Source organism: Callithrix jacchus, chromosome 14 (assembly GCF_049354715.1).
Source record: "Callithrix jacchus isolate 240 chromosome 14, calJac240_pri, whole genome shotgun sequence".
Classification (NCBI taxonomy): domain Eukaryota; kingdom Metazoa; phylum Chordata; class Mammalia; order Primates; family Cebidae; genus Callithrix; species Callithrix jacchus.
Genome location: NC_133515.1, coordinates 107,930,095 through 107,948,772, shown reverse-complemented (window position 1 = coordinate 107,948,772; position 18,678 = coordinate 107,930,095). Strand labels below are relative to the sequence as shown.

The following is an 18,678-nucleotide window of genomic DNA, read 5'->3' as shown; positions in this document are numbered from 1 at the left end:
CTTTCTATCGGGACGTCAGCCATATGGGATAGAAGCCTACCCTAGTCACCTCATGTTAACTTAATTGATCTGTAGAGATGCTGTTTTCAAAGAAAAGTGTCTGAGATACTAGAGAGCTAGAACTTCATGTATTGTTTTTTGGGGGAACACGATTTAACTCATAGCAACACCTACGGCCCCCTCTCCACACAGCATAGAAACCACCCAGCTGCATTCCTCTTCTGTACTTGGTTTTCCCTGGGGCTGTAGGTAGGGGGATGACTGGGAGCTGATTTGGGGGACCCAGCATTTGCACAGTCACTGTGTGAGTGGACGTGGTGTATGCACCTTGGTAGAAACTGAGTCACAGCTTGGTGAGAACCTGGACCATTGCCCAGCTCTGGCAGTTTATCTGTAGAGAAGGTGAGTACCGGGTGGGAGCAAGTTCTTTCCCCCAGGGACTCTGGCTGGCTGTTGCTGAGCACTGAGCCTCCCACATGCTCAGCCTTACCATCCTCACATGTGTTTTGCTCTGGAATCTGCGGTGGGAACAGGACTCAGCCCTGCCAGCCCACATGCGGCCCACGTGGTGTCGGCTGGGGCAGCTCCTAGGCAGGGCAGGAGCCCATGCAGGCTCGAGCCCCATGCAGCTAGTGCTTGATCTGGCTGCTGGCCGGGGCCTCGGGTGGGGCTGGCAGTCAGATACCCTGATGCCATTGTGCCCTGGAGGTGCCAAAGGTCCAATGCTCTGGGAACTTGGGACAGCCTCAGTGTGGGTCTTGGTGGCCGCATCTTCCCTGCTCCTCCAGGCTCACTTTGGACGTCTCTGGGTTGCCGCGCCCATGCTCTCCCTGCCTCTCCACTTTGCCCCAGCTGTTGCTGCTGCCTTGGTCTTTATCACTCTCTTCCTCTACTTGTCCTGTTCTTGCCCAGCTCTGCTTGTCTATATTCTAACCCCCTCGTGGCCCAGTCCAGGCACGTCCTCCTCTGTGAAGTCTCTGGTTCATGATTGTCATCCAAGAAGAGCCCTCCCTCCCACATGGCCCCAGCAGGCTCTGGTCACAACCCTGTGCTCATCTGTGTCTTATCTCTTAGGACACAGAAAAGTGCTCTCGAGAGCGGGGACCTGATTTGCTCATCTTTGTAACCCCTTTGGTGGTGGTCCTTTGCCTGGGACAAAACGATCTTTGGAAGTAGTGCATGGGCAAAATCGTGAATGACCCATCTGGGTGTTGATTCACAGCTCTCTCCACAGGGCTGATGGTCCTCATGCCTTCAGCAGCTCTCTACACTTGGGGAACTTCACGGGGCAGGGCAGGGAGCAAGGGGTTGCTGTGCCCCCATCCCAGGAGCTATGAGAGCTGCTTTATTTTCCAGTTCTGCTCCTATTGAGGAGAAGTGGAAGTGGATGACTTGGAGCATGTTTGTCCCCATTCAAAGACAAGATGAACTTTATTTTTTCTCCTAGGGAGGGACAGGGGTAACACCACCTGTCTAATGACACCTAAGAGTTCTTTCTTTCTTTGGAGGCACAGGTTGCAGTGATCCCAGATTGGGCCACTGCACTCCAGCCTGGGCGACAGAGCGAGACTCTATCTCAAAAAAAAAAAAAAAAAAAGTTCCTCTTCACAAAAGTGCAGTGGGACCTGGAGCGTTTGGGAAGCAGAGCAGCCAGGAGTGTCAAGGTGCAGCAAGCGACGGCCTGCAGCCGCTGGGGTGGACGCCTACCTCCTTAGGAGCCCTAGCTTTGCTCGGACTCACCTCTGTCTGCCTTTTGGAAACGAGTCGATGTAAAGAGATCGCTTCTGTCATCTCCTGCCTGGTTTTCGAGCTTCCGGCGTCTCCCCTGCCCTGTCCTTTCCCCGGGCTGCTGCGGCACTGAGCGTGCTCCCTAGTGCAGTGCTGTGAAGGCAACCCAGCAGCCGCAGATGCCTCTGGAGCACGTGCACCTGCCAGGCTGTGGGGAACTCACAGATCACAAGGCAGGGTGAGGCATTAGAAGCAAAGAATTGTTTCTTGTTGATAATTCGGCAAGCTGGAATGTTTGAGAAAAATCGTTTGAAATGAGTGGCACCTAAATCAGACCATAAAGGTCCCAAATATTGGATGTTGCAGAAAATGCTTTGAAGGAGAGGCCAGTGTGAGCAGAGGCACAGAATGAAGCACTGGGGGCCTTGGGGTGCAACTGATGGGAAGTTGGGGGCAGAGCAGTGATTGGACTTGGAGAGGGTGGAGTATCATGCTATGGACTTAAGTCTTTATAGCACTAGGGAGCCACAGAAGGTTTTATAACAGCAGAATAGAATGCTCCGACGGGGCATAACCAGAAGATGTCTCCCCCTGAGACTCCTGGTCCCCCACATTTGGACTCCCTTTATTTTAACTTCATCCGCATCTCTCAGCAAAGCAGAATCTGCCAGCCCTGTGGCCTCAGAACAGCCCCACTCAGGATGGCCTGCTGTTCTGCCTTCTCCACTCCCGTGTCTCTCTCTCTCTCTGTTCTGTTCCTTCTCCCTGTCAATTCATATTCCTCCTATCCATTTCTAAGGCTCTGCTCCAGCTCCTGCCCATCCAGTTACCCGACTTCAGCCAGCCCAGGCTGCAGCACCTGCTGAGAAGTGGCTTTGGAATCTTACTTGGCTGCAGCCCACAGGGATGTTCCACATGTATAGATCCTTGTGCACACCCACGTCGACATAACTTACCCACCCTGGGCGCCTGCATTTTCTGTTCTGCTCTGTTTTCTAAAGCCCTCATCTTGACCCGACCCACAAAATTGCTTTACCATCCTACAAATGGGTCATCTGGGCCGCCCTCTTGCACAGACCCTGCCAGGGCTTAGAACTTCTTGCCTGGGTCTGGTTTTATAGGCTCCCTGGGGAAGCATTTCTCTGTCACGCAGGAACTTGCTCAGCTCAAGCCTCATCAGCACTCAGAACATGCCCTGAATTCACTGTCCTGTGATTTCCAGTGTTCAGTGTCATTTTGAAAGGTTCCGTCTCCCCAGTTCTTTCTGCCTTTAGAGGTGAAGCTTAGTAAGTTTATTCTAAGAGGTCTGGGGGAATTCCAACATGTCTCTTTGAGATGGCAGGCTGGTTTCATTATGTTCATGGGAGCAGAGGTTTTATATGCCACAAGCATCTTTACCCAGTACCCTTGTCAAACGGACCTTTCTAACAAGATAGCAGTGCTGTGAAGGAAGAATTAGTTTTGTTGCAATAAGTTTTTGTACAGTTTGTATCCCAAGTGATACATTTTTTATTCAGTATAGCAGAGTTTCCTATGGAAGCAAATGGCAGTGAGAACCAGCAGAGTGGCCGTGAAGGCAGGCCTGCAGGGTGGACAGATGTCTCATGGGGACTGACTGCGTGGTCGCTGGAGTGATCGGGGGTGCTGTGAGCCACACCTGTGCCCTGTCCATCCACCCTCTTGTGCATTCGCTGTACACAGGATGGCATAAAGTACTTGTGTCCTTTTTCCGGCGCTATCCCAGAAATCATCCGTCATGTGGAGGAGCATTTCATTTCCATTGAGTAACCCTCCTTCCTTAGGACCCCAGCATCTGACAAGGGAGATCTTACCCAGCACCAGCTCTTCCTTCTCTTCTGAGAAGTGAAAAGAAACTTTACCCCAGTTCAGCTCTGATCAAGAGCTCATTTTTAGCTAAAGGATGGCATTAACTAAAGCCAGCTCATTACTGATTCTCTGTATTCACATCTGTGGAGGGGTGCACAGTGACAGTTTCTGAGACTGAGCCGAAGGACCAGGCATTCCTTCCAGAAATGCGTATGTCCTGGAAGCCACATGCAGTCACGGTTCTAAGAGATCAGTGAAATGTGTACCATATATCTCTTGTATTTACACCAGGATGCTCAGCTCTTGTGTGTTTTAAACAAATATTGGACCTCTGGGTATAGGCTTTTTTGGGGGCTGGGGTATAGATTTTGCACCTGTGAAATGAGAAAATTAGACTGATTATAATCCAGGGATCAAATATGATACCATGATTCTGCACCTCTGTGCCACCTTCAGATGCCTGGCATCAGGGAATACTAGTGTGCCGTTCACCTTACCATAGCGCAGATTTTGGCTTAGCTTCCCCAAGCCCTTCAGTGTGGTTTATAGAAGAATTCTCTGGGGGAAACCATTCAGAACATTACCAGTTTCTTTTCATGGCTCATCCCATGAACCTGGGTCGGACATTTATTATGAGAGGTACCGGGCTGTGCATGGGAACTTGCGATGGTTTGCAGAAAGGGTGTTCTGGCTTTAAGTAGCACACATTTAAGACACTTCATGGCAAGGGCTAACTGTTGCTTTAAGTCTCAGGGTTTCCCAGTACGAACAAAGCTGTGCTGTACAGATTCTCAGGAGCCTGGAACCGTTTACCCGTCCCTCTGCCTTCTGTGATCACGTATCTGACACACATCCACAGCACACACACCGGGTGATTCTTTCCGTTTTGTGATATTATTTGCTTTCTGTCACTTTTCACTGCTGGCTGCATAACTCTGGCACCACCTGTATCTGCCCGTCACCAATTGGCAACAGATTGGGTAACCCAGCTTTTCAAACAGCAGGCAACTTTAGAGACGAGGTGGACTGAGTGAAAGGCGAAGATGGTGTGTAACTGGCCAAGAATGTGGCCATTTGGTCAAGGATTTTGGCATCATTTTGACTGCAAAGAATGTGTGGCTCCTTCAAGATGGACAGTTGTGCTCCAGGTAGTTGAGGTTGCTCAAGAGGGCCCTTCAAATAAAGGAGAGCTGACTGCATGCTTCATGCATTCTGCGTGTCAGCGCGCACATGGGTTCGATAACGCATGACCCGAATTCACACTGGATAACGCCACCACTGATAAGATGTTCAGACACGTGAACACAGCCAACTGGGCAGCAAGCATGGATTCCCAGCATTAGCAGAATCTAATGTATAAATGCCACATGACATAATTTATTAAATGCAAAACGTATGTACGTATGTGTGTGTGTGCGTTGGTGTGGACTTTCAGGAGAAATCTAAGTCAAGGTCTACTTTGTTCCACGCATCTGGGGTGCCTTAGTAGGGTATCACGTTTGAGAGCTGGTAGTGGTCCATAGAGATCTTTCACTTCATTTGTTTATTTTATCCATGAGAACACAGAGCGGGGGAGAAGTGAAGGCTGAGTGGGAATGAGAAGCCTGTGCTGGTGCTTGTGTTTACTGGCCACTGTAAACGCTAGGTGGCGGTCTAGCCCCGTCTTCCGTCAGTTCTGCAGGCTGCGTGCTTGGGACAGACTATGCCAACGGCAAGGCTGGCTGGAAAGCCGGCTCTGCGCCCCTTCGACTGGCCGTGCCACCTGACTCAGATGATGGCATGCCTGCATTTGAGGCTTATTTCTTTTGGCCTTTACTCAAAACTAGGGATAAACGTGTTTTAAAACAAAAATCAAAATACCTAACAGTCAGTATTGGGCTTTAAGCTCCAGGAAGGACAGGGGGCCAGGTCATTCTCTGATGCACCGTGCCTGCGTCTTTTCTATTTTCTATTGGAAATGCCCTATTCCAGTATTTCTTCTGTAGTAACAACCTGCTTGTCTCCATGATTGCGTGGATGATGACTAGGGATGGATGGATGGATGGATGATGGTTAATGGGTGAATGGGTAGATGATAGCTAGATGGGTAGATGGATGGATGGCTAGATGGGTGGGTGGGTGGGTGGATGGGTGGATGATGGTTAATGGGTGAATGGGTAGATGATAGCTAGATGGGTAGATGGATGGATGGCTAGATGGATGGGTGGGTGGGTGGATGGGTGGATGATGGTTAATGGGTGAATGGGTAGATGATAGCTAGATGGGTAGATGGATGGATGGCTAGATGGGTGGGTGGGTGGGTGGATGGGTGGATGATGGTTAATGGGTGAATGGATAGATGATGGCTAGATAGGTGGATAGATGGATGGCTAGATGGATGGATGGATGGATGGATGGCTAGATGGATGGGTGGGTGGGTGGATGGGCGAGTGGGTGGATGGGTGGATGGATGGATGGATGATGGTTAATGGGTGAATGGGTAGATGATGACTGGATGGCTGGCTGGCTGCATGGCTGGATGGATAGATGGATGATAGTTAATAGATGGGTGGGTGGGTGGATGGATGGATGGATGGATGGATAGATGGATGATGGTTAATGGATGAATGGGTAGATGATGGCTAGATGGGTAGATGGATGGATAGCCAGATGGATGGGTGGGTGAATGGCTTGATGGATGGATGGATGGATGGATGGGTGGATGGATAGATGGATAGATGAATGATGGTTAATGGATGAATGGGTAGATGATGGCTGGATGGGTGGATGGGTGGGTGGGTGGGTGGATGGATGGATGGATGAATGGATAGATGGATGATGGTTAATGGATGAATGGGTAGATGATGGCTGGATGGGTGGATGGATGGATGGGTGGGTGGGTGGATGGATAGATGGATGGATGGATAGATGGATGATGGTTAATGGATGAATGGGTAGATGATGGCTGGATGGGTGGATGGGTGGGTGGGTGGGTGGATGGATGGATAGATGGATGGATGGATAGATGGATGATGGTTAATGGATGAATGGGTAGATGATGGCTGGATGGGTGGATGGGTGGATGGGTGGGTGGGTGGGTGGATGGATAGATGGATGGATGGATAGATGGATGATGGTTAATGGATGAATGGGTAGATGATGGCTGGATGGGTAGATGGATGGATGGGTAGGTGGTCGTGTAGTTTATACTTTAGCTCTGGAACTTACAGACCAGCCCTCCTTACCTCTACCCCTTTGTTTATTTCTTCCAGGTCGTGGGCATTTTTGCTGGCTTTGGGCTCCTGCTCTTGGTGGCCTCACCTTTCCTACTCCTGGCCACCCCCTTTGTACTTTGCTGCAAGTGCAAGTGCAGTAAAGGTGATGACGACCCGTTGCCCACCTAGAGGCAGCACGATGCCGGAACAAATCCCTGCCTCCGGGAAGTGCGGCTCTCCCCCACCCCTCCCCGCCGTCCCCCTTTCACTAAACATCTTTTTTGCCTTATGTGCCCCATTGAGCTTCACAGTGTCAGGCTGGACGCCGTGATTTCAGGGACTGATGTCACAACGTTCGCTGAGGCCCCAGGTGTGGTCACCTAGGTGTGGGGAGGGCGAGGCAGGTGTGGGTAGGGCACATCCCCACAGATCATTCTCTGCAGATGACAGGGAGGTGCTGTGAGAAGCACACCAGGCAGCCTTCTCTCTGTGGTAGACTAGGCATGTCTGGGAGTGGCCTAAGAGACTTTCTCTTTCAAAAAGTTCTTCGTCTCCTCCTTGGCTTCAAGATGGCACCATGTTGTCGGAGAAGTCTAAAGGACTGTGACTCTCTTCAGACAGAATCCGATTATTCCAGCTTGAGAAAAGCACTCTGTTTATGACAACTGTTTTTATTACTAATGGCATTTAGTAAAATCCTTTTTTTTCCCCAACTGAGTAGTGAAAATCGACAAGGTGCATATAAACCATCCTATGCCTTTCTTGAAATGTGCATTTTAAGAAGTTATAGTTAAACGACTTTTCAGGAGATTTAGAAAGCCTTATGCACTCTTTATGTTTTTCTGGAAACTTGCTGTAATGACTTTTTGGACGCTGTAAGCTGTGTACTGTTACAAACGTGGTTCCTATATTGTTGCATTTCCCTGAAAATATCGACATGTTTAAAGGAACATCTCATCTCCATTAGATTTGCCTTCTGTTGTTTTCAGCTCTTGGGTCTCATCCCTTCTCAGCGAGGTAGCAGCAAGTGCTTTTTATTGCTGTCAGTCCAGCTGCTTTGCTCGGAAATGGCTCTCCTCTGAATCGCCGCGGTCTGGCCTCTGGCCTCCGTCTCCAGGTAGACAGTAAGAAGAAAGCAGCGTTACTGATACGTAGACGCAAGGCCTCCTGACAGAGGCTGGAGGACTCTGGGCACTAGGGAGGAGCCGACCAGATTTCCACATTTTTAAAACGCTTTAGCCATTTTGAGAAATCGTATGTCTTACACGGTTCCAAGTCCTGTTGCTAACCATTTTGCTCCTGCTGGGGGAAAACCCTCCCATTTCACTTAGTTTTAACGTGAGGATTTTACCACTTGATGTTTTACAGGACTGTGTGTGTCCATTTCCACGACAGCAGGGTGCAGGGATGAATAAGGAGACACACGCATTACTCCACCAACGGACTCTGAAAAGTGGAGAAAGTGTATTCTTTAAAGAGAATCTACTTCTAAAAGACGCAGGTGCTTTTAAAAAGCAAACTGCATTGAACTTAAAGCTTCTGAAAATAGCAGGCAACTATTGTAGATGCATTAGAGTGGGATTTAAAAAATCTTATTGAACATTCTGTGAAGAAGTAAAACAAAAACAAAATCCTTTTCTCTCGGTTATTTGCTCATCACAAGCACATTTTTAAGATGTTGCTTTGTGCGTTTGACTTCTGCATTTGAGTCAGGTCCTAGTTTACTTTCCCTGGTTAGAAATTTATTTCTTATTTCCCAACATTGAATTCATTAGAGGAGACAGCGTCCCTCACTCTTCACCTCTAGTGTTGATTTTCCTTATGAAACTGAAGCCATTTAGAAAATCCCTCTGTGTCAAAATCACATTCACAAAGCTCCCCTTGTAATTGCACTGTATGAATTTAGCGACTGAGAACAGGCCTGCGAACCCCTTTCTGGATGAAGCCTGGGCTGCGCCGTCTGTGCTCTGTGGTGCTGTGACGGTATCTAGGGGTAGAAGAGCGTTTCCGGAGATGCGTGGCAACTCCTTCAGGAGTCGTTGGCTGGGCTCGAACCCTCAGCCTGTGATACGTGGATGCAGCTGTCCAGCTCTGCCCTTTAAAGTGCCCAGCAGACATGGCAGGCCTGTGGCTCTGTGTCCAGTGGTCCCCAGGACAGGTCTCCACCCTATGCTCGTTCTTCCTGCCTGAAATTCCTGCTGCCCATCGCACGAGCCCACGCAGCAGCACCCCCATCCTCAGGATGAGAGTCGGAACCTTTGGAAAGATTGCATCCTAAGGCTAGAGCTCACATCACCTTATTTCTAAAGGGACAGGCTGTTCACTGAGGAGTCTCGGGCCCTGTCGTGCACATCTGTAGCCCCAGCCGTCCTTGTGCCTTCGCCTCCGATGTGTTTCACAAGCACGTAGTTCAACCCACATAGGGACCACAGAGATTCTGGGGCCAGCCAGGGGCAGTCAAATTAGCACCTACTGGCTCTGACTTTTTGTATGATGCATGCCTCCATTTGCTCATTTTGACCTAGTTATGAAATTAAAATTGTCCACTTCTTTATAAATGCCAGCAATGCCCTCTGAGATATATAAACTCGCATTTCCTTCTGTTTTAGTAAGGAATGCCGTGTCAAAATCACTTACAGGGATACAGTATCAACCCTGCTTGGATGTAAACTGTAGATAGCACAGTGGAAGGTGGCTCTCAGCTTGGACGTTGTCCTGCCATCACTCCCCAGGAAAACTTGGGGAGTTCTACATTGAGTGGATGGACCTATTCCCGTTAAGCGGCATGATTTGTCTCAACTGAAAAGTGACATTCACTTTTATAGATGGCGTTCATTCCGAAGCCCCAGCAGCACATGGCATGTGTTTCTTAAGAGGTCTTTAAATTGGGAAGTAGGGATGAGGGCCCTTAGACAGCCACGGCTGCTGTACTGCTGTCGGGGGCGGGGGGGTGGCCAGTGAGTACTGGCCATAGCCCAGTGGACCTGTGGCTTATCCGAGGGCCTTCAGTATACCTGACCACATTTGGAGGATTTGCCGGACATTCCCGACTTCTTAGTCTGGCTCTGCTGTGTAGTCCATAGCTCAGCCAGATGAGCTGTGCACCCTCACAGGAAGCCAGCTCCTAGCAGAGATGCAGTCACCACAGATGTTCACGTAGCAGAGACTGACTTAGGATCTGAGCATAAACAAAGCCTTGGATTGCATGAATAACTGTCCAAATTAGTTCTTCCTCCTCAACTCACAAGAGTAGCTGTGGACAGAGGAAAGAGGAACCAGCATCTGCCACCTCTGGCATTTTCTTTCTTTTTTTGAGATGGAATTTTGCTCTTGTCACCAGGCTGGAGTACCATGGCACTATCTCCGCTTGCTGCAATCTCCCCCTCTGGGGTTCAAGAGATTCTCCTGCCTCAGCCTCCCAAGTAGCTGGGATTACAGGTGGCAGCCACCATGCCCAGCTAATTTTTGTATTTTCAATAGAGATGGGATTTCACCATGTTGACCAGGCTGGTCTCAAACTCCTGATCTCAGGTGACCTGCCCACTTCAGCATCCCAAAGTGCTGGGATTACAGGCTTGAGCCACTGTACCTGGCTATTTTCTTAAAGGAGAATGAATGATCTTGACAACATCTTATTCCATAAAACCAGTTTAGGGCACAGGACAGTTCCTGATTAGAACACAGGGCCCATGGGAGGGACTATCAGAGATGCAAAAATTACTTCAAGAAAAGTTTATTGTTTTCATTTCTATTGCAAAAGTTAGAAGTCATTTTACAAATTTAGAAGAGAAATTTTTTTCTTGGTAGTCTTTAAAAATTAAGGGATTGAAAGGATCCACGAGAGGCTTCGTGCCTGTGTTTCGGATTCTCATTTCTTAGTGAGCACACCTGTGTATATATATAAATCATAATGAGATCATCAAGGGAAAACATTTTGCATGTGTAAAGCTTCATGAAGTTCTCTTTAAAAAATACCAAAGCTTGTTTATTTCTGATAATTAACCTAAGCCCTTATGAAAATAAACACAATGAAGGGATTATGACTGGTCTTACCAAAAACACCAAATGGAACAAAGGGGCCTGCATTCAAATCTATTTGCTAATGCTTCACAACCAGGAGAGCATGCTGTCTTGATGTTGAAAAACCCAGGGTCTCCACCCTCCCTTTGATTTGTGCAATTCTGTCTTCCACAATTCCAGGAGCCTTCAGTGAGGGGTGGCTACGTGCCCCATGCCTGCCCTTTCTTTTCTTCTTTGCTGACTTTACTATGGGTGTATTTTAATCTTGTATAAAAATATGCATGAATGAGTCATGCACATGTATACGTTATGTATTTGACAAGTGGTGGTAAAACAAAATCAAAACAGATTTGATTTGTGTTTTTGAAATGTCAGTACATTTTGTGCCACTAACACTGTGATGTATAAAAGAGCTGTTTGAATGCCTTTTAATGTTGTGTTTTGTACTCTGGAATCATATGGAAAAAGTTTGATTTGTAATTTCAATACATATTTTAAATGTATTGTGTCTTATGTAGTTTGTCCCCCGCTTTAGCAGGGATTCCTTTTTAAAGATATTTTGTCTGCAATACAGGTGACTTTTGTAAACCCTGCGTGGCTCCGTCTTTTGTAGATGCTTGTTTGACTATTGGCCTGAAGATGGGAAATGTTCTCTCTTCCATCTTCAATATTTAATCTATTGAAGATTGAAAATATTCAATATGGGAACTGGGGTTGGAGGGAGGAAGGGAGAGGCAGGGGAGGGATCTTATATCACTGGGAAAACAGCTCTGGTATTCTGAGATTTTCTGTTTTAGGAATGTTCTCCAGTCTCGGATGCCAAAATTACTTGGTTCGGTGAGTGAAATCAACACGTCCAGCCATTCCTGGCTCCCTCTTGTGGTGCCAAACCGGCACTGCAGCATCAGGAAGCCTTTCATCCCTCTTGGGGCACTCAGCCTCCATCCACAAAGACAAGTGCCTTACAAACCTGTCACATTCTATGGGATGCATCATGGAAATCAGCAGGTATCTTTTTTATGCCGAGGGGAAAAAGTGGAATAAATATGGATCCTTTTCACATCACAAGAGAAATAATAATGAGCTGAAGATGTGGTGCTTCACCTTGATTTTTATTCGTCTCACTCCGGCTTTGTAGGAGAATCTGTACCTCATGTGTTCATATGTCGCCAAAGTCTGGAATAGGCAATTGGTTCCTTGTCCTGTTTTTAAATTTTAAAATTCACCCTTTATATCTTCAGGTACACATTAAGGAAGTGGATTTTGTTAACTGGCGATTAATAGTGAGCACTAAAGACTCCATATATCTGCCCTCAAGGAGCTCTTAGTCTCAAGGGGTTGACAGATAAGTCAGTTATCAATTATGTTTGATAATTGATAAAAATAAATTATCAATTATAAACAATGATCATAAGAAAGTGTAATAAGTTCAATGGTAGACGCGTGCTCAGCAGGGTTTGCAGACACAGAAAGCGCAGCCCTTTCAGCCAGGCCTGAAGGTCAGGGAAAGCTGTCCAGAGGATGCCGTGCATGAGCTCAGTCTTGCAGACAAGTAGGAACTAGCCAAGAAAAACAGAGACGTGTGTTCAAAGGAAGAGCCCAGTTCAACAAACGCACGGAGTTTGGTCTGGCTGGCGTGTCGGGGTTGGAGAGTTACTCAAGTGTCTGACCTGGTGGGGGGCACAGGGTGCCGAGCTCAGGAACCTGACCTTCATGATAAAGGCTGTGCGGGAGGAGTGGGTCAGGGTCCTAGGGCTGCTGCCACAAAGGACCACACACTGGGGGTTAAAACAACAGAGTTTACTGTCTCCCAGTTCTGGAGGTTGGAAACTGAAGGTTCAAGTATCTGCAGGGCTGGATTCTCTGGAGAACAGTCAGGAGGACGCCCGTGTTGCTCTGCAATCTTCTGGTGCTGCTGGCAGTCCTTGGCTGGTCGATGCACCCCCAGTCTCTGCCTGCAGGTTCCCATGGTGTTCTCCCTGTGTGCATGCCTGTGAACATGACTCCTTCACAAGGTCAAAGTCATGTTGGATGAGAGCCTCCCCGATACCTCATCTTCACTCGGTAATCTGGAAAGACCCTATCTACAAATAAGGTCACATTCGCAGGTTCTGGGAGTTAGGACTTGAACATTGTTTGTGGGGAACACAACTCACCTCCATAGCAGAGAGCACGGACCCTGAGTGGGCCGTCTGGCCCCAGGAGGCCAACCAGAGAAGGTGGACGGGAACAGCAGGTGGTGGGGCTCCATTGCAGCGGTGCTGCCTCAGGTGCAGACCAGAAGCAGTCCCTCCCTAACGCTGGGTCGCATATCAGTTCTTCAAGCTGACCTGGAATGTAGGGATTGCCCCCAGAAAACACAGCCAAAAAACAATTAATTTTAAGCAAATTAAATCCATATTTGTCTGTCTACATAGGTACATGTATTTGTTTCTAAAAATTGAAAAAAGAAATTGTCGGCAGAGTCTTATCAATATTAAACAGAGACTCTTAGAGGAGCCCAAATTACAGGGCATAGAGGGTGCGGACTTTGATGCAGGTGCTTCTCTGGAAGGTTACTCTAAACTTGACCTTGTTTCCAGGAGTTACACGAGAGAATATAACTGCCTATGTGGCTCGACCACAAAATAGGGTCTAGTGCTCAGCTCAGCTCGGTCTATGCCAGTGAACAACTCAGCCACTAAGAAACAGTCATTGCCAGACGGCCCACTCAGAGTCCGTGCTCTCTGCTATGGAGGTGAGTTGTGCTCCCCACAAACAATGTTCAGTTCCTAACTCCCAGAACCCACTCTTCTCTAGCTAAAGTCACCCAAGATGTGCATTTCGGATGAAGCCAACATCGAACGGGCCACAGAGCAGCAGGATGAAGAGAGCTGCCGTGGCTGCTGCAGCAGGAAAGGCTGGAGCCACCTGGCACAGGGTGACTTCCTGTGCCTGTGACTCAGCCTGGGAGCAGCCACATCCCACGGGGTGACTTCCCGTGCCTGTGACTCAGCCTGGGAGCACCTGTAATTCCTGTTTGAAAATTGGGATAAAAAGTCCTGCACAGGGTTTTTTCTCAGGATATGTAAGGGAATGACAAGGAAACTGTGGAGTACATTTTCGTGATATATTAAGTTGCTCGTGCAGTTCCACTGTGAATGTGAATGTGGCTCCCCCCCAATAACGATAATCACTCAGCACTCCTGCTTCAAGCACAGAAGGACCCTCTTCCCTCCTGTTTTCATTGTAGGACCTGAGAAATGAACAGCTCGCATCGTGGCCCATGCTGCCCAGGGTGCCGGGAAGTGGTTGTGCTACAGCCCATGGTTCATACAAAGAAAAATTGAGTACATTTTTTCATATTGGAAAATCAGAATTTGCAGTATCAAAAAATCATTCACTTGTTCTCCTGGGTAATTATCTGTTTTTTTTTTTTTTTTTTAATGGAGTTTCACTCTCTAGCCCAGGCTGGAGTACAGGGGCACCATCTTGGCTCACTGCAACCTCCACCTCCCCGGTTCAAGCAATTTTCTGCCTCAGCCTCCCGAGTAGTCAGGATTGCAAGCACCTGCCATCATGCCCAGCTAATTTTTGTATTTTCAGTAAAGACAGGGTTTCACCTTCTTGGCCAGGCAGGTCTTAAACTCCTGACCTCATGATCCACCCGCCTCAGCCTCCCAAAGTGCTAGGATTACAGCATAAGCCACCAGGCCTGGCCTTCAAATATATTTTTATTTATTCTTACTTTTTTTTCTCACTGACTTACAAAATTCATTCAGAATGTGAATGCACATGATGTGTTTTTACTGCACAGGAAAGATCCAAAAAGGAGTAGTCTTTTCTCACGTCTCAGAATTTCTTGGCTTATCACAACTTTTACGCAAAGCCCAAAATGCAAAGGGAATACATTTCAAAAGCTTCTGACACTTGGACTCCATGTTCATTTTATCCAGGGGTTTAAGAAATGAACATTGTCAATAGGTTTTCATATTTGCCTCCTCTGCCCTTGCTGTTATTGGACACGTAGTGGTGACTTACTGAATGCTTGTCAGATAAAGGAATTAAACTCCTGCCCCCGGGGAGGTGTGTGTGCAAGAGCCTGTGTGAAGTACATGTGTGAGCGTGCCTGTGTGTGAAGTATGTGTCTCTGCGTGTGAGTGTGTGTATGAATGTATTTGCAGTTTGGGGAGCATACTAGTCTGTTTTCTCACTGCCAATAAAGACACATCTGAGGCTGAGGTTTAATTAGACTTACAGTTCCTCATGGCTGGGGAGGCCTCAGAGTCATGGCAGGAGGTGAAAAGCACTTCTTACATGGCGATGGCCAGAGACAAATGAGGAAGAAGCAAAAGGAGAAACCCCTGATAAACCCATCAGATCTCGCGAGACTTATCCACGATGATGAGAACAGTGCAGGAAAGACGGGCCCCCATGAGTCAATTACCTCCCCCTGGGTGCCTCCCGCAACATGTGGGAGTTCTGAGAGATACAATTCAAGTTGAGATTTTGGTGGGGACACAGCCAAACCGTATCAGGGAGAATGTTCAGTCACTTGGGATGTTCAGCCACAAAAAGCCTTACACTTGAGCCGTAGACGGTCTAGAAGCAAAAGCCTCACTGTAGTTTGGGTGAAATCCTATTGGGAACTGAGAACCTCTTCTGAGCCAGGCGCTTGCTCACTGCTTTCCATGGGTTGTGTTTAATGCTCACAAAGCTGCCAGTCTTATTATCTTCATATCACTGGGACTTGAAGAGGCTCATTTGCCTCAAGTGACACCAAGGATAAGTGGTCGGTCAAGCCAGGAACCCAGTTCTGTCCTATGGCGGGGGCCAGTGTTCTTCCCACCACGTGGCTTCCCTGAGCCTCTTCCCTTCCTGTTTTACCCTGACTGGCAGGCACAGCATCTCTCAGCCATACGGGGTGGTTTCCTTTCTGGTCCTGGGAGAGTTTAAACCCTGCATCTGAAGATCATATGCCAAGGGAAGAAACCCCAATCCTACCTGTTTTCAACACAGCAAGATAAATGAGAAAAATGAGCTCAGGGAATCCTGAGGTGGGGAATAGTTGCTCTCGGGCACACCCATACGATCTCAGATGATTTCAGAGACTACAGACCATACAGGGCTCATCTCCACCTTTAGATAATTAATCGCATACCCAAGAACCTTCCAGGGGACCAGCATCAGGTGGGAGACAGTGCCCATCGCAGCACAAACATTGTGCTTCCTGGATCAACATTTTGTTCAGAGGAGAAACTAATAATCAAAATCACCCTGGGACATGAATTGTTATTGTCATGATTGTTCACTTTACACACAAGAAAATTAAGGCTCAGAATCTTTAAGAGTCTTGCCCTGTAACAAACAGTGAGTTGACCCTGGAGCCTGGCCCACCTCACAGCCTGTAGGAACACACCCACAGTCCGGTAAGACACCCAAAACCACGTGAAGGGCAAGGGTGGGCCAAGAGTGCCCAGAGGAGCCTCCTGCAGAAAGGGCCTCACGGAGGCTGCAGCAGGGGCTGCCTTGGGAATTAGGGGGATGACCATAGCATGGGGACCTTTCTAAGCTATGCTTTTATGGCAGCAAAGTATTTCATAGGAAAGGATCACCTTGGATATTAACATTCCCACAATCTGAAATAGAATTAATCTAAGAGCCAAACTGACACTGAAAAGTGCAGAGGTAAGAGCCAGCGCAGTCCACTCAGCCTTGTGGAAGAGATTCACTTTCTTTTTTAAATTTTTTTATTGCATTTTAGGTTTTGGGGCACATGTGCAGAACATGCAAGATAGTTGCATAGGTACACACATGGCAGTGTGTTTTGCTGCCTTCCTCCCCTTCACCGACATTTGGCATTTCTCCCCAGGCTTTTCCTCCCCAGCTCTCCCCCGCCCCCACTGTCCCTCCCCTATTCCCCCCAATAGACCCCAGTGTGTAGTACTCCCTTCCCTGTGTCCATGTGTTCTCATTTTTCATCACCCACCTAAGGACTATAAATCAATCTACTATAAGGACACATACACACGAATGTTCATTGCAGCACTGTTTACAATAGCAAAGACCTGGAACCAACCCAAATGCCCATCAATGATAGACTGGACTGGGAAAATGTGATACATATACACCATGGAATATTATGCAGCAATCAAAAATGATGAGTTTGTGTCCTTTGTAGGGACATGGATGAATCTGGAGAACGTCATTCTCAGCAAACTGACACAAGATTCACTTTCACCTAAAGCCAAGCAGTGGCTAAACACAGCTGTCTTGGGTGTCATAGGCTCTTCACTGGATACTCGGCAGAAACCCACGGCAACTAAGAATGATGGAGATGCAAAGCCTCCTCGCCCCGGTCCCCCCAAGGCTCAGGGTGTGGTAGGCTTTAAGGTGTAGACAATGACACTCCTGTGGGAGGGTTTGTGAGGCCCTATAGGATCACAGAGGAGGAATGAATGACTGCACCTGGAGGGAGGCAGGGTCTGGGAATGCTCCCTGTGTGAAGCTAATCCTCCAAGGTGAGTGCTGGAAGCTGAATAGTTTTCAGCTGGGCTGTGGGGGGAGGGCTGGCCTTCCAGGCAGAGGAGGGTAAGGGATGAGAAAGACAGGAAGGGAACGCGTTTGCAGAAGCACCAGCACAGCGGCTGAGCAGAGTCAGTGCTCAACAAACATTTGTCACTCGACTGAGCAAATGACGCTTCCAAAATAACTGTTCATGTGGTTGAAGTCCGGGAATGAGGTGAAATCGGCTGTATATAAATAATTAATCAATGGTGAGAGCAATGGGTGAGAAATGGCTGATTAGGTAACATCGTTCACACCCAGGAGAGAAAACCTCTGGAGATTTTGTTTGCTGATTCCACCTGGCACACAAGATCCTGAAAAAGGAGTCTTGGAATCCACAAAGGATGAAAAGGACAGTCAACTGTGCTCAGCTACTGAGTTTTCAAAGACACAAAGATGAGGCTGCGGTCAGAGCAGACCCATTTCTCGATTCTGCACACAAGATCCTGAAAAAGGAGTCTTGGAATCCACAAAGGATGAAAAGGACAGTCAACTGTGCTCAGGTACTGAGTTTTCAAAGACACAAAGATGAGGCTGCGGTCAGAGCAGACCCATTTCTCGATTCTGCACAACTTTTCATACATTGTTGGTGCACAATAAATCTTAAACAATAATCTGTTGTTTTTTAATGACAAAGGAATCACCGTGTTAATGAAACTTGCAGATGATGCTAAGCTGGGAGTTATTACAAACACCAAAAAGGAGATGCAGATGAAGAGGGACCGAGGAAAGAAAGTTCTGACAGAGTGAGCTTCCCTCTTGCAAAGACAAGCAAATGCACCGGCAAAAAGTGTGTGCTGAGGGAAGCCCCGAAGGCGAGGCTGAGTGAGGCTTGGGAGGGAAGGCAGTCCGAAAGCAACGGCGTTTGGAAATTCGAGGGACAGGGTGTGTGATGAAAGTCGTAAGGGGAAAAAGCAGTCTCCGCAGGTTTTCCGGTCGAAAATGCATTCAATACCAAGTCTCCTCAGCTGGTTGCAGCTGGAAGCTGGACGTGGCTTTGAAGGAAGGACAGTTTGCCTTTCCTGGGAGATGGATTCACCAGTGAGTAGGACCTGGTTCCCTGTCCTCATTTCAGCTCCTGACATAGTTTGGCTGTGTCCCCACCCAAATCTCATGTTGAATTATAACAATCTGCAGGTGTCAAGGGTGGGGCCAGGTGGCGATAACTGAACCATGGCTATAGCATGCAGCCTTACAGGGTCCTGTGAGCCCCTCCCTGCAGGTGTGGAGATGAGAAATTGTAGAAATAAAAGACACAAGACACAGAGAGTTTGGGCCTGGGGGTCCACTGCCAATAAAAGCTCAGAGTCTGGCAGTGGCCCGAATGCCTGGATGCTCTCGATTTTATTGAGTTGCAGATCGG

At 47.9% G+C, this 18,678-nt stretch overlaps 1 protein-coding gene across 9 annotated transcripts in view; it reads left to right on the top strand.

The window, feature by feature from the left end:
- The window catches only part of RNF144A (ring finger protein 144A), a 163,032-nt gene that overhangs the window by 116,796 nt on the left and 27,558 nt on the right, over nucleotides 1–18,678 (top strand). For 8 of the 9 annotated variants that reach the window (XM_035273304.3, XM_035273308.3, XM_035273301.3 and 5 more), the window contains one exon: nucleotides 6,807–11,357. The exons of the other annotated variant lie outside the window; for it this stretch is intronic. In XM_035273304.3, the coding sequence (XP_035129195.1) occupies nucleotides 6,807–6,938 (132 nt within the window). In that variant the 3' untranslated portion in view covers nucleotides 6,939–11,357. Of the gene's footprint in view, nucleotides 1–6,806; nucleotides 11,358–18,678 lie in introns of those variants that run through there. 9 annotated transcript variants of the gene reach the window in all.